Source organism: Salvelinus alpinus, chromosome 22, assembly GCF_045679555.1.
Source record: "Salvelinus alpinus chromosome 22, SLU_Salpinus.1, whole genome shotgun sequence".
In the NCBI taxonomy this organism is placed as follows: Eukaryota; Metazoa; Chordata; class Actinopteri; order Salmoniformes; family Salmonidae; genus Salvelinus; species Salvelinus alpinus.
Window position 1 is genome coordinate 806154 of NC_092107.1, and position 16616 is coordinate 822769.

At 43.1% G+C, this 16616-nt stretch overlaps 1 protein-coding gene across 1 annotated transcript in view; it reads left to right on the forward strand.

Annotated features, from left to right (window-relative positions):
• The first annotated feature begins 3962 nt into the window (after positions 1 to 3962).
• Positions 3963 to 16616, forward strand: part of LOC139548734 (endothelial cell-selective adhesion molecule-like) — a 63285-nt gene continuing 50631 nt past the window's right edge. The window contains exon 1 of the mRNA XM_071358511.1: positions 3963 to 4135. Within this exon, the coding sequence (XP_071214612.1) occupies positions 4081 to 4135 (55 nt within the window). The 5' untranslated portion in view covers positions 3963 to 4080. The remainder of the gene's footprint in view (positions 4136 to 16616) is intronic.

Here is a 16616-nt window from a genome sequence, read left to right on the forward strand (position 1 = left end):
GTTACCTGTATAAAAGACACCTGTCCACACACTCAATCAAACAGACTCCAACCTCTCCACAATGGCCAAGACCAGAGAGCTGTGTAAGGACATCAGGGATAAAATTGTAGACCTGCACAAGGCTGGGATGGGCTACAGGACAATAGGCAAGCAGCTTGGTGAGAAGGCAACAACTGTTGGCGCAATTATTAGAAAATAGAAGAAAATAGAAGAAGTTCAAGATGATGGTCAATCACCCTCGGTCTGGGGCTCCATGCAAGATCTCACCTCGTGGGGCATCAATGATCATGAGGAAGGTGAGGGATCAGCCCAGAACTACACGGCAGGACCTGGTCAATGACCTGAAGAGAGCTGGGACCACAGTCTCAAAGAAAACCATTAGTAACACACTACGCCGTCATGGATTAAAATCCTGCAGCGCACACAAGGTCCCCCTGCTCAAGCAGGCGCATGTCCAGGCCCGTCTGAAGTTTGCCAATGACCATCTGGATGATCCAGAGGAGGAATGGGAGAAGGTCATGTGGTCTGATGATTCAAAAATAGAGCTTTTTGGTCTAAACTCCACTCGCCGTGTTTGGAGGAAGAAGAAGGATGAGCACAACCCCAAGAACACCATCCCAACCGTGAAGCATGGAGGTGGAAACATCATTCTTTGGGGATGCTTTTCTGCAAAGGGGACAGGACGACTGCACCGTATTGAGGGGAGGATGGATGGGGCCATGTATTGCGAGATCTTAGCCAACAACCTCCTTCCCTCAGTAAGAGCATTGATGATGGGTCGTGGCTGGGTCTTCCAGCATGACAACGACCCGAAACACACAGTCAGGGCAACTAAGGGGTGGCTCCGTAAGAAGTATCTCAAGGTCCTGGAGTGGCCTAGCCAGTCTCCAGACCTGAACCCAATAGAAAATCTTTGGAGGGAGCTGAAAGTCCGTATTGCCCAGCGACAGCCCCGAAACCTGAAGGATCTGGAGAAGGTCTGTATGGAGGAGTGGGCCAAAATCCCTGCTGCAGTGTGTGCAAACCTGGTCAAGAACTACAGGAAACGTATGATCTCTGTAATTGCAAACAAAGGATTCTGTACCAAATATTAAGTTCTGCTTTTCTGATGTATCAAATACTTATGTCATGCAATAAAATGCTAATTAATTACTTAAAAATCATACAATGTGATTTTGGGGATTTTTGTTTTAGATTCCGTCTCTCACAGTTGAAGTGTCCCTATGATAAAAATTACAGACCTCTACATGCTTTGTAAGTAGGAAAATCGGCAAAATCGGCAGTGTATCAAATACTTGTTCTCCCCACTGTATATACATACACATACCTATATAGACATACATACTTTTTTAAAGAATATACCTTTATTATTATTCCCCGCAACCCTACCACCGCTCCCCCAATTGGAGTAAACTAATAAACACTTCTGCTTTTACCTTCAATTTATACATCTTATACCTATTTTACAGACACAGTCTACTTTACAATAGTTCTCTCTTGTTCTCACCAAGCTGTTTGCCTATTGTCCTGTAGCCCATCCCAGCCTTGTGCAGGTCTACAATTTTAACCCTGATGTCCTTACACAGCTCTCTGGTCTTGGCCATTGTGGAGAGGTTGGAGTCTGTTTGATTGAGTGTGTGGACAGGTGTCTTTTATACAGGTAACGAGTTCAAACAGGTGCAGTTAATACAGGTAATGAGTGGAGAACAGGAGGGCTTCTTAAAGAAAAACTAACAGGTCTGTGAGAGCCGGAATTCTTACTGGTTGGTAGGTGATCAAATACTTATGTCATGCAATAAAATGCTAATTAATTACTTAAAAATCATACAATGTGATTTTCTGGATTTTTGTTTTAGATCCCGTCTCTCACAGTTGAAGTGTACCTATGATAAAAATGACAGACCTCTACATGCTTTGTAAGTAGGAAAACCTACAAAATCGTCAGTGTTTCAAATACTTGTTCTCCTCACTGTATTTTATATTTGAGATTCTTCAAAGTAGCCACCCTTTGCCTTGATGACAGCTTTGCACACTCTTGGCATTCTCTCAACCACCTTCATGAGGTAGTCACCTGGAATGCAGGTGACTACATTGTTAAAAGTTAATTTGTGGAATTTCTTTCCTTCTTAATGTGTTTGAGCCAATCAGTTGTGTTGTGACAAGGTAGTGGTGGTAAACAGAAGATAGCCCTATTTGGTAAAAGACCAAGTCCATATTATGTAAGAAACAGCTCAAATAAGCAAAGAGAAACAACAGTCCATCATTACTTGAAGACATGAAGGTCAGTCAGAGGTCAAGAACTTTGAAAGTTTCCTCAAGTGAGGTTGCAAAACCCCTCAAGCGCTATGATGAAACTGGCTCTCATGAGGACCGCCACAGGAAAGGAAGACCCAGAGTTACCTCTGCTGCAGAGGATACGTTCATTAGAGTTACCAGCCTCAGATTGCAGCCCAAATAAATGCATCACAGAGTTCAAGTAACAGACACATCTCAACATCAACTGTTTAGAGGAGACTGTGTGAATCAGGCCTTCATGGTCGAATTGCTGCAAGGAAACCACTACTAAAGGACACCAATAATAAGAAGAGAATTGCTTGGGCCAAGAAACACGAGCAATGGACATTAGACCGGTGCAAATCTGTCCTTTGGTCTGATGAATCTAAATTTGAGATTTTTGGTTCCAACCACTGTGTATTTGTGAGATGTAGAGTAGTTGAACGGATGACCTCTGCATGTGTGGTTCCCACCGTGAAACATGGAGGAGGAGGTGTGATGGTGTGGGGGTGCTTTGCTAGTGACACTGTCAATTATTTCTTTAGAATTCAAGGCACACTTAACCAGCATGGCTACCACAGCATTCTGCAATGATACGCCATCCCATCCGGTTTGCGCTTAGTGGGACTATCATTTGTTTTTCAACAGGACAATGACCCAAAACACACCTCCAGGCTGTGTAAGGGCTATTTGACCAAGAAGGAGAGTGATGGAGTGCTGCATCAGATGCCCTGGCCTCCACAATCCCCCGACCTCAACCCAAATGAGATGGTTTGTTATGAGTTGGACCGCAGAGTGAAAAGCAGCCAACAAGTGCTCAGCATATGTGGGAACTCTTTCAAGACTGTTGGAAAAGCATTCCTAATGAAGCTGGTTGAGAGAATGCCAAGAGTGTGCAAAGCTGTCATCAAGGCAAATGGCGGCTACTTTGAACAATCTCAAATATATATTTGTTTAACACTATTTTGGTTACTACATGATTCCATATGTGTTATTTCATAGTTTTGATGTCTTCACTATTATTCTATGATGTAGAAAATAGTCAAAGGAAAGAAAAGCCCTTGAATGAGTAGGTGTGTCCAAACCTTTGACTGGTACAGTATATATATATATATATATATATATATACAGAATACCAGTATACTGTACCAGTATATATATATATATGAAAAAAAACACAGGCAAATCACTTTTTTTGAACGCACTGGGCCTTTAATAACTTTTTTCCACAGTTAATAAGGCTTAATAAGGCTTCATAAGGCTTCATTACATGCCTTAGTTCATAGTAATTAGTACTATAGATTATGAATCTTGTGTAGAGTAGAAAGTATAAAAACAACCAGTGCAAAATTAAACCATGCCCATAATGATAGGGGGCGGGGCGTTTCATGTACGCACAGGTGCAGGCGGGCAGGTGACCCGTTATAACGGTCCACTTCGAGGGTAAGGAGGGGAGACTACTGTCTACATTTCAACTCTGGAGAGAGAGGGGCCGCAGCACATATGTAGGGGGTTTCAGGAGTGACGGGTAAAGTCAAGGGAAACAGAGCGTCGATTTCTCGACAAATGTACGGTGTACGGTGGAAGTGTACCAGCGCCAGTTCTCTGCAATGTTTGCTCGGCGGACGGGAATACTGAAATAATTAATAAACCAAGTTCTGCTTCCCGCGTTCACTTTGGCCAGAAGTGGAGCGGATGAGAGCCCACTGAACAGGAGACGAACTTCAAAAAGACAACAGACGCCCACTCCCTTTAGACAAGTTTGCTGATCGTCTTGCACCGGGCACGTGCGGTTCATGTTGGGCAATGGCGATGTCTGGGAGAGTCCGAGCGCTCCTGTTGTTGTTATGGATTTTTCAAGGTAAGATCATTTTGTGCCGCAACTATTCTATTTACTCTTTTGTTTTTTTTGGGATTATGTAAACAAGTGACACATTTTCTACTATTTCAATCATTATTGTCGTTCCAGGCTCTATGCGTCATTTATTTACACATACAGACTGTTAGGTTACGGTCTTGTGGTATACGTTATTTTTCACATTTAGTGGTTCTGTGTAGCTTTCAGAAGATGCGGCATTGGAAAATTCCTCAGGCAATTTCACATTGTTTATAAGATGTCGAACTGCTATGGCTATACGGCAGGCTACCACCTGTTTTATAATTATGATGTAGCCAATGAATACCTAAAGCATGTGTGAAGACCTCGCTCTCTAGTGTTCTAGCATGACGAAAAGCAGATCTTGGCTCTAAATCGGCAGTATTTGATATCAATAGATATATGATATTGATTAGACATGTGGGATCCACTGTCTGGCCCAAAAGCATGTGCATGTTGTTACAATAGTGTTGTAATGTAGTTTGTAGAAATTGCCTCCTGAGATTTGGCCCCTGAAGTGAAAATGTATCTAGTACAGGGAATAATAAGATATATCTACATGTTTTTTAGGTGGCTATTATTTTTCAAAGCACAATTGAACCAGGTGTTGGTTTCTTCAATAGTGGAGGGGAGAAAGGTGTGGTGTGCTCATAGGTTACTACATACAGCCATTCACCTGTCAGGACAGTTCAAACTATCAAATTGCATTGTTATTCTGATGGTAGAGATGTCGTTTTTAATCAGCTAGATTCAGACGCAGGCCGATTTTGTTTTCTTGAGCGGATGGTTAGGGGACCTGAACATAATTACAAATAATTTTGTGCAAATTGACCGCAATAACCCCAAACAGATCATATTTGATTAAAACAATCACTTGAAATATTGTTAATTTGTGTACGATCACACACATCTCTGTGTGGGAATACATTTTTTTTTTGGTTTCTCATGTTTGGGGAGCCAAGTAGAATCACCCGCATGCCACCAGTTGGGGAACAAAATAAACATGTTTTATATTGTAACTTATTTTGTGTTGAGGAAACCCCCATACTAGATTGACATCTAGCAGCAGCAGCACAGTGAGATGAGCATTGTGGTTGTCGCTAAGCTGTCCAGCCCACGCTGCTGAAGTCAAAGGAGGTTGTAATCCTCTGATTTGCCCTGGCGTTTTAACAAGGCAAGGACAAGGTACAGATTCACCGGCCGGCCCGGGTGGCGGTCTTGGTTGATGAGATTAAAACGCGAGTGATGACGACAGACTGGCTAAGGGACTGGTTTCACGTCAGGCTGGGATTAAAATGGCAAACATGGAGTTGGAGTGTGTTCATCATGACACTCCATTCAGCCTGGAGTAAACCCTGTGTTGAAGGATAGGCCACGGCCAACATGAACTCATCAACTCACAGCATTATTTTACTTCCGTCTGTCCTACTTCCATAGGATGTCAGGGGATTGACAGCAACCATTGGCTCCTCCAGTCAGAGAGGATTTATCATCTATGCCGTAGGACAGGACACCTGGGTGGAGTTTGATCAATTAGGATAACAGTATATAAGGGTGGACAACTGAACTGCATGAGCCAGAAAAGGCATTTCTCTTTTGTTAGTCTTAAATACATCCCTCAAATTTAATTCTGGACCTCGAAGCCAGTTCCACTGCTTTGTTCATTCGTTTTTCATTCTGCCCCTCTAATCATTGACTGATGTAGACCTTGGACACTAGGTGGGAGCAATTCATTATCAGGTAAAACAGAAAACTAGCAGTGCTCCAGACCTCTTAGGGTAAGATTTGAGTACTCCAAATCAGTCCTTGATTAGAGGGGAAGAACAGGGGGGAGAAACAGTGGAACTGGTTTAGAGGTCCAGATATGAATTTGAGGGCTCAATGCCAGGGATTTTAAAACCTCTCCTCGGGGACCCCCAGCCGTTCCATGTATTTTAACTATTCCACAGCTAGCACACCTGATTCAACTGGTCAACTAATCATCAAGTCCTTGATTAGGTGAGTTAGTTCAGGGCTACAACAAAATGGTGAGACATTTGGTGGTCGCAGAGGATATTTTTGAAAACCACTGCTCTGGGCTATCAGTTATAACCGCTCAACTCGGCCCCCATAACGTTCTGCAGATGTCAGACCATGATACTGCAGTTTGCTGCTAGATAAGGAAGGTGATTACACTGTGTTGCTAGTTTATGGGTGTGTATGGGTATATCTCTCTGTGTGTGCTTAATGCGAGCACATGATGGGGCCTATTAAATGCTCACCCAGCTGAAGCTGTTGCCTCCTAACATTAACTAAGCCTACTGTCAATGGAGAGCTTCCATTTACAAAACAAAATGTCATTCAAGTTTTCATTAGTTTTTGCATGTTTTTATCACCGTTGCTATGCTCAGATTAGGACAGAATGATCTGTGGAATAGTATTTCATACCCAAGCTATTTAGAGGGAGAAGTAACAAATCCTGTTTCTTTGTATTATGTTGCTACTCTGTGTTAGCCATTAGTGTCTCCTGTCGCTGTATCTGTACCTTGTGGAGGAGCAGGCGTTAATGTGATCTATGAGCTTCTTTTTTCCTCGCTGGGGAGGAAAAGCAGTAAAATTAGGCTAGGGGTCTATTGGATTGAGGAAGCCTCTTGTCAATAAACACACTGACAGGGTTGACAGCTAGTGCAAATGTCACATTTTAACTTAAACTGGCCAATTAGGGCTGACAGAAGAGATATGATGATAACATTGCTATGTGACAGTTTTCTTTGTTTGAGACAGCTGATTCGACAAACATTATCTCTATGTAAATACACTGTTAATGATATGTTAGAGAACGACCTCAATGAACGAGTCAGAACGTGAAGAATTATATTTGTCTTGGTAAAATGTATTTTATAACATAAGGAAGTGAGATTTCATCACCAACGTGCATTTTCACCCACTCTTGGCAGACCCAACTCTTTCTGTCAAACCATAATAGGAGATACACTGAAATATGTGAATTTATGTTGGGTCCATGTGAGCAATTAATCACTAAGTAGTGCTTTATGGTAGGCAAAACTCTTTGGTATTAAAGTTGATCGAACAGTAGTACTGTCCCCACCCCCAGGGGTTTTTACTTGTGTTCATTATTGTCTAAATGTGAAGTTAGCAAAATCACATGTGTTCCATAGTAACAGTGGGCACGTAGGGAGCCAGTGCCTCGGAGTCGGCTCCTCTCTCTGCAGAGATCATTAGCAAGGCTAGTGCCAAGCTAGCTGGGGCAATTTATTATTGTTATTATATATATACCCCCCACAATGCAGCCAGGACATGTAGCACCTACAGTCAATATTTCACCTCATTAACTCCTACTACTGACAGTGAATGGGTGAACATGTTACACTGAGTTTTAATATTTGAATATGTATTGTAATATAGACTCCTGTGTTTCTTTCCATTCTGTTTGAGCTCCCTTCAGAATAGCATACAGTAACCTTTTATACACTGTCAATCTGCTGATGGGTCTGACCTGAATTAGCAGCAAGACAAAAGTAGCATACAATGGTTGTTTAATGGGTTGAAAATAGGCCTGTCTCTGTGGCACGATAATACTCAGTCAAACATACAGTACAGTGATTTATGTTTGTATTTTACTACGGTACAGTGTGACTCTGTGGGGAAGGAAACAGAGCGGTTCTGATGATGAAGCCGAGTGTGGCAGTGAAGCGAGCTGAGGCACACAGACTGCAGTAAAGGTGGCGGTGTGGGTGCTGCCACACAGCTGCAGCTTGACAGGAGCACTTCACCACCAACACATCTAGATCCTGTCCTTATGTGACTAATGATGCAGGGGTGGGAAGGTGGAGGAGGGCAGGCAGGTGAGAGGGCAGGCATCAGGCGGGGGAGGTCAGGTATTGAAGGCAGGGGAGTGGGTGTGAACGGAAGGCTTAGGTGGCCAGTGAGAGGAGTTGGAACACAGGCCAGTGAGGCCACGCCACTATCACCCCACTGCCAATTACTGACTGAGACAGTAGAGGCTCCTCAGGGGAGGCCCTTCCTCCTCAGTAAATTTCATAAAATTTGGAAAACATTTAAAGTTATCCTTTTTAGATAAAACTATATATTCACATGTCGTCAAATAATTTATTAAAACACGCTGTTTTGTAATGAAGGTCTACAGTATCCTCAACAGCACTCTGTAGGGTGGCAATTTGGTGTAGCCGGAGGACAGCTAGTTTCCGTCCTCTGGGTACATTGACTTAAATACAAAACCTATGAGGCGCATGGTTCTCACCCCCTTCCATAGACTTACACAGTAATTATGACAACTTCCGGAGGACGTCCTCAAACATATATCAGAGCTCTTGCAGCATTGACTGGCATGTTGTCCACCCAATCAAAGGATCAGATAATTAGTCTATCACTGAAACCATAAGCTTCAGCTAACACTGCAGTGCAAAAAATGTGGTGAGTAGTTGACTCAAAGAGAAAGACAATAGTTTAACATTTTTGAACAAATTAATTTATTCAAAAATGAAGGAGAAGCAAGAGTGGTGGAGAGATTTAATAATTTTAGCCTATTTAGCCCTGGCTCAAACAGAGGGATGCTATGTTAGCTAGTTGGCTATATCCAACAGAACACTGGTACTCTTCCAAGTCAAGGTAAGCTTTTGGTTTTACAAATGTATTGCCATCGGCAGTTACCATTACCGCTGGTGTAACTGCCTGCTAAACTGCGTACTGACTATACACTGTAACATTACTGCATAATTGTAGTGGCTTTACTAACGCGTTAGTTCTATTAGCTATGTTGACTATGACGTTACTTTAACTAAAATGGTGACAACAGTGTAGGCTGTGTGTAGTGGTTATGATATGGTTTGGGAAAGGTTTTCACCTGGTCACATACAGCTGAGATATTGTGCATTTGAAGTTCACCAACAAAGGGTAAAGGTGAGAGGAGGAGAGTGCATAGATGCAAGAAGGGATACAATGTGGCTGCTATGAGAGTGAACTGTGTTTGTGTGTTCAGGGGTGTATTCATTCTGCCGATTCTGTTAAAATATTTCTTAAGCAGAAGCAAAGGGGATAAACATACCTGAATTTGTCCAATAGAAACTCTTGTTTACAAATGTTGGACTAATGATTACACCCTAGATCAGCTAGATGCAGGCAAGGGTGTGCAAGGCGGTATTGAATGTGTCACTGTCTGTAACATCAAATCTTTATCTCGACCTGTGTGCATCTACTTCGTTAACTTTAATTCATAGGCTAGGTTGTAGCAACCTCATAGTGGGTATAGGGAAAATTGGAAAATAATTTACAGTAGTAGCCTTAACCTATCGATGTTACTTCGAACTGTGTGAATAAAATATGAATGACAATCATCCAATAATCTGTAATAGATATAAGGCCGTGCTCATAAAAAAATTAAGTCCTCCTTGCTTTGGCCTCAAAAGTTTCAGTTCACTTATTCACCTTTTTAGTATTGACTTTTATGTCGTTTGGCTCAATTTCACTTTCATACAATGCATGTCAGTTGGAGTACTTGATGTCCAGGGGTTAACGGTATCACGGTGTCAATCATAAATGGCAGATCTCTGAGCAAGCGACGTGCCATTTGCTCCCTGGCTTCGGGTGGTGATTTAGGCCAGGTGCATCCTGGGAAAATAACATGCACTAATGGGGTAGAATCTCCTTTCGCTCAAACAGACAAACTGACAGCAGTGTGTGGGATTCAGAGATCGAAACAATCAATGGAAGATCACAAACCAACACATTTTTATGAATCATCCCTGTTAGTGTATACTACCATACATGTCATGAACAAATCCACATTCTGCACATAGTGTTGCATTTTCTTTTGCAGTTCATCACAATCAGGTTGAGCCTAGTGGGAGGCTGTGGTGGTCTAGTCTCAGCTGTAGAACTGTTATTCCCCCTCATGTACCAACACAAACAGCCCTTTGTTAAAACCGAAACCTCAAAGCATCTTTCATTGACATTTTAAAATGGCTTGCCATTGATTTCCGAGGCAGGGTATAAAGGCGTGGAAAGTGGTGGTCTGTCCGGAAAGCCTACCTTTATTCTGTCGGCTTTGTTGTGCAAGTAGGAGACGGGTTACCGGGTCGAAGTGAAGAGTTTTGTAGTGAGCGAGTGGAAGATTAGTTGTTTGTGTGTAATTGTAGAGCGACGTGATCCGGGGGTGTAATGGCAGAGGATGGGTCTGTGTTAGAGAGCTGTTGGAGATTGGTTTGCTCTGTAATGATGGATGATAGGCTTGCAGAGTAAAGCTAGATGGGTTTGTCAGGGGAAAAGGGCAGAAGATGGCTGTGTTGGAACGGAGGAGGGAGATTGATGGTTTTGGCTGTGGGGAGATGAGAGATTAGTATTCATTGAGGAGTGAGAGCGAGGCATGCTTTATCCTCTCTGCTGGCTGCAGGCCTTGGGCCAGGTGGATGGGGTAAATCAGGAGGGGTGTGACCTGGTCTTAGAAGGTGCTGTCAGGCTTTAGCCTCACAAAACCTGGCTTGTAAGGTCTAAGGACCTTCTAAGGAGGCTACTGCAAGGGATTGATCAGCACAGGGTATGGCTGTTGTCCAATGCCGATTACAGCCAGCTAAGTATGCTTCTCTCTCATGAGTGAGACTTCGTGGCAAACAGTTATTCTGGGGTCAAAATTGACTACAACATGTAAATAGGATGATTTTGGTCATAGTCAGTCTTGGCTTAAACTGAGTTTGGAACATCCGTGTGTCACAATGGGTAACTGAAGGTTGGGTTTTGATTTAACGATGTCCATTTGCCAACTAACATGGAGTGAACAGCTACAATGATTGATCTCTGTCCAATAGCATAGACAGTGAGACAGACCTGCCCAGCAGCTCTAAATTTGTTTACGTAAGACAACACGTCTTACTTGAGAAATACTGCAACACCTTCAACTCAGATGTGAAATTGTGCAACTTAAACATCCTCTGCAAAAACATCAACTCAAGAAATCTGTAATTCATTTTATCTTAGATTCAATCTGGGGATTTTGAGAAAGGGAAATGGGCTTCTATAGTGCCTCGTGGGGGGAAAAACATAATTAACCAAACGCACAATCGGTCAGGAAATACAGCTCCGACTGAAATCTTGTTTTTCTAATGATCAACAGAAAAACGCATGCCAATCGGTGTGTTCAGTTTTAAGTGGGATGCAGCTTTCTTCCACAATATGCTTTTCATTAGTCGTCTGCAGTTTCAATTGACCTCTTAATAAAGACCCTTTACTTCTTAGTTGGACTGACTCCCTCCCTAACAATGTTCTCTAAGTCAATAAGGAATTACAGAATATAAACATGTTAGATCTCAGGTCAGGGAATTGGATACAACTTGCTCTTCAATTATCCTGTCTCCAGCGGTACGTAATCATGGAAATCAGACCAATAGATTTATAAGTGCCATTCCAGGCAACCTGCTTTGGTAATTACTGTTGGGTATTGGAATTACCAGGTTTTAAGTCCCCCTGAGTCAAGACATTTGACATTACTAAGAGCCTTGGAAGTCCTGGTAGATTATATTACCTTTATGGACGTGCAACACAACCTTATTGGCTGAATGGAGAATGTCTAATCAAACCAAATACATTTATTTGCGCTGTCATTGGCTCCTAGTAACGTTTCATCAGAGTGATATATATGATAACAGGAGAAATTAGGTTACATATCGGGGGGAAAATAAACAGTGATTTTTATTAGATGTTCTTGGGAGTGGAACTTTTGAGCTTTTCTCATTTCTATTTCAAGCCCTGAGGTCGCCTGGTTGGCTCTCTAAATTGATGCGAGCAGGGCTGCTTCTCAGAAACCTGCTTCGACCTGATAAGCCCAGTAACCATTGGCATTTTCAGAGGGCTTGCTCAGGCTCCCTTAAAGTATTTTCCGGTTCAGGTGCTAAGATGTCCTAGTATGCACTCCATTCACGTGGTATGGCATCTACCATACCTCAGGTCCATCAAATATGGAACTCATTTTGAAAATATAGGGACATATTTGTTCGTTTGATAGTTTCAAATCTGAAACTGACGCCATTTTTCTGTTCAGTTGTCTCAAATCATTCTGTTATTTAACAGGCTGCAATTATTCTAAATGGCTTTACTTCTAAAATAATTATCTCAGTGGGTATTCTGCTCTCTGATATTTCTAATGGATCACTACTATTAGTCCATGTTTTCAATACAGAATGAGGCATCATGTACTCAGAGTAGCAGACGTCTCCTTTGTCAGACATGGATAACCAAATGTACATTTTTGGGTTTGATGATTCAGATGCATACAGAGAGTCTTATGTGTAAAATAGACAATTTAATGGTTGTGGGGAATTGATTTACTGGTTCTGAATGTCTGTGGCCAGTCAGGCCTGACACAGATCTTTAGGTTCTGTATCATAGTCAGTGGCATTTTCAGACAGGCAGGTTCAGGCCACATACTATAAAACCAGTGCCACGTTCAGTTGCCAAACATTGCAGATAGAAATGCCGTGAACAAAGCCGACATGATTCCTTGTTCTGCATGTTGGAAAGATGTTTGTTCTACATAACATATTTCCATCTGAACGTTCCAAAACAGTGTGTCCTGCTGAACATGCCCCAGGTCTAGAGGCTCGTGATCTGCATAAACATAGTCTACCTCTGTGACTGGTGTTTGAAGCCCCCCTGTATTCTTTCAAGGGTGCAGTCACACAAACAATTGCACTCACCGAGCATGTCAGTATTTATTGGCGTTTTCATCCACCATATAAATGGAGCAATTGTCTGAAAGCAGATACTGATTGTGGCTAGGCATTCATAGAATTTCTCATACTTTAGTGGAGATCACTACCATATTCATCAGCCATGTGCACTGCTATACTAGGATGTCTGGACCTATTGGAAATGACTGAATTGGTCTCAAGCCACAGACAGCTGGTCAGAATTCTCTGCAGCACTTTACCAGCAATGGATTCTGAAAATTGTATATAAGGTTGTCACTTTCTGTCTCATAACTTTCAACCTGTTTCTTCTCACTCTTCGAGAAGTCACATTGGAATTTTACAAGGTTAATGAAATTCTTTGTTCAAATTCCACACCTGGAGTACCTATCCACAGCAGAAAGTCTTCAAGTAACTTCCATCTCAAACCTTCCATATCCGAGGCAGCCCGCAATCCTAGATAACCATTCCCTTGCTGCAATCCACTGAAGCTATTCCAGTGTCTTTTTGGTCTTGTCTCCTTCGCTTCTTCTGTTCTGTGTACACCTTCCTACACATACACCAAACCTCTCAAATCAAATTTATTTGTCACATACACATGGTTAGCAGGTGTTAATGCAAGTGTAGCGAAATGCTTGTGCTTCTAGTTCCGACCATGCAGTAATATCTAACAAGTAATATAACCTAACAATTTCACAACAACTACCTTATACACACAAGTGTAAAGGAATGAATATGTACATAAAAATATATAAATGAGTGATGGCCGAACGGCATAGGCAAGATGCAGTAGATGGTATAGAGTACAGTATATACATATGAGATGAGTAATGTAGGGTAAGTAAACATTATATAATATGAAGTGGCCAGTGATAAATTGATTACATCAATTTTTCCATTATTAAAGTGGCTGGAGTTGAGTCAGTATGTTGGCAGCAGCCACTCAATGTTAGTGATGGCTGTTTAACAGTCTGATGGCCTTGAGATAGAAGCTGTTTTACAGTCTCTCGTACCCCGCTTTGATGCAGCTGTACTGACCTCGCCTTCTGAATGACAGCGGGGTGAACAGGCAGTGACTCGGGTGGTTGTTGTCCTTGATGACCTTTATGGCCTTCCTGTGACATCGGGTGGTGTAGGTGTCCTGTAGGGCAGGTAGTTTGCACCCGGTGATGCGTTGTGCAGACCTCACTACCCTCTGGAGAGCCTTCCGGTTATGGGCGGAGCAGCTGCCGTACCAGGCGGTGATACAGCCCGACAGGATGCTCTCGATTGTGCATCTATAAAAGTTTGAGTGTTTTTGGTGACAAGTTTAATTTCTTCAGCCTCCTGAGGTTGAAGAGGCGCTGCTGCGCCTTCTTCACCACGCTGTCTGTGTGGGTGGACCATTTCAGTTCGTCTGTGATGTGTATGCCGAGGAATTTAAAGCTCTCCACCATCTCCACTACTGTCCTGTCAATGTAGATAGGGGGCTGCTCCCTCTGCTGTTTCCTGAAGTCCACGATCATCTGTTTTGTTGACATTGAGTGTGAGGTTATTTTCCTGACACCACACTCCGAGGGCCCTCACCTCCTCCCTGTAGGCCGTCTCGTCGTTGTTGGTAATCAAGCCTACCACTGTAGTGTCGTCTGCAAACGTGATGATTGAGTTGGAGGCGTGCATGGCCACGCAGTCGTGGGTGAACAGGGAGTACAGGAGAGGGCTGAGAACGCACCCTTGTGTGGCCCCAGTGTTGAGGATCAGCGGGGTGGAGATGTTACCTACCCTCACCACCTGGAGGCGGCCCGTCAGGAAGTCCAGGAACCAGTTGCACAGGGCGGGGTCGAGACAGAGGGTCTCGAGCTTAATGACGAGTTTGGAGGGTACTATGGTGTTAAATGCTGAGCTGTAGTCGATGAACAGCATTCTTACATAAGTATTCCTCTTGTCCAGAGGGGTTAGTGCAGTGTGATGGCGATTGCGTCGTCTGTGGACCTATTGGAGTGGGTCTAGGGTGTCAGGTAGGGTGGAGGTGATATAGTCCTTGACTAGTCTCTCAAAGCAATTCATGATGACGGAAGTGAGTGCTACAGGGCGGTAGTCATTTAGCTCAGTTACCTTAGCTTTCTTGGGAACAGGAACAATGGTGGCCCTCTTGAAGCATGTGGGGACAGCAGACTGGGATACGGCTTGATTGAATATGTCTGTAAACACACCAGCCAGCTGGTTCTGTGCATACTCTGAGGATGCGGCCGGGGATGCCGTCTGGGCCTGCAGCCTTGCGAGGGTTAACACGTTTAAATGTTTTGGTAGCGGAACGTGTCAGTGGCACTGTATTGTCCTCAAAGCGAGCAAAGAAGTTGTTTAGTCTGTCTGGGAGCAAGGCATCGTGATCTGCGACGGGGCTGGTTTTCTTTTGTAGTCCGTGATTGACTGTAGACCCTGCCACATACCTTGTGTCTGAGCCGTTGAATTGCAACTCCACTTTGTCTCTGTACTGACGCTTAGCTAGTTTGATTGCCTTGCGGAGGGAATAGCTACACTGTTTGTATTTGGTCATGTTTCCGGTCACCTTGCCCTGATTAAAAGCAGTGGTTCGCGCGTTCAGTTTTGCGCGAATGCTGCCATCAATCCACGGTTTCTGGTTGGGGAATGTTTTAATAGACACTGTGGGTACAACATCACCAATGCACTTGTTAATAAACTCGCACACCGAATCAGCGTATTCGTCAATGTTGTTGGGCGCAATGCGGAACATATCCCAGTCCACGTGATCGAACCAATCTTGAAGCGTGGAATCCGATTGGTCGGACCAGCGTTGAACAGACCTGAGTGCGGGTGCTTCCTGATTTAGTTTCTGTCTATAGGCTGGGAGCAACAAAATGGAGTCGTGGTCAGCTTTTCCGAAGGGAGGCCGGGGGAGGGCCTTATTTGCATCGCGGAAGTTAGTATAACAATGATCCAAGGTTTTGCCAGCCCTGGTAGCACAATCGATATGCTGATAGAATTTGGGGAGCCTTGTTTTCAGATTAGCCTTGTTAAAATCCCCGGCTACAATAAATGCAGCCTCAGGATTTGTGTTTTCCAGTTTACATAGAGTCCAATGAAGTTCTTTCAGGGCCGTCGATGTGTCTGCTTGGCGGGGAATATACACGACTGTGATTAGGATCGAAGAGAATTCTCTTGGTAGTTCAAACAGGTGCCATTAATACAGGTAACGAGTGGAGGACAGAGGAGCCTCTTAAATAAGAAGTTACAGGTCTGTGAGAGCCAGAAATCTTGCTTGTTTGTAGGTGACCAAATACTTATTTTCCACCATCATTTGCAAATAAATAAATTAAAAATCCTACAATGTGATTTTCTGGATTATTTTTTCTCATTTTGTCTGTCATAGTTGAAGTGTACCTATGATGAAAATTACAGGCCTCTCTCATCGTTTTAAGTGGGAGAACTTGCACAATTGGTGGCTGACTAAATACTTTTTTGCCCCACTGTACCTCTACATGCTTTGTAAGTAGGAAAACCTGCAAAATCGGCAGTGTATCAAATACTTGTTCTCCCCACTGTGTATGTATGTATGTATGTGTATATATATATGCGTGCGCACCGGTTAGTCAGGCTAATTAAGGTAGCATGTAGGTATGGTTAAAGTGACTATGCATATATGATAAAGAGAGTAGCAGCGTAAAAGAGGGGTTGGGGGGACAATGCAATAGTCCGGGTAGCTGTTTGATTACCTGTTCAGGAGTCTTATGCCTTGGGGGTAAAAGCTGTTAAGAAGCCTTTCGGTCTTG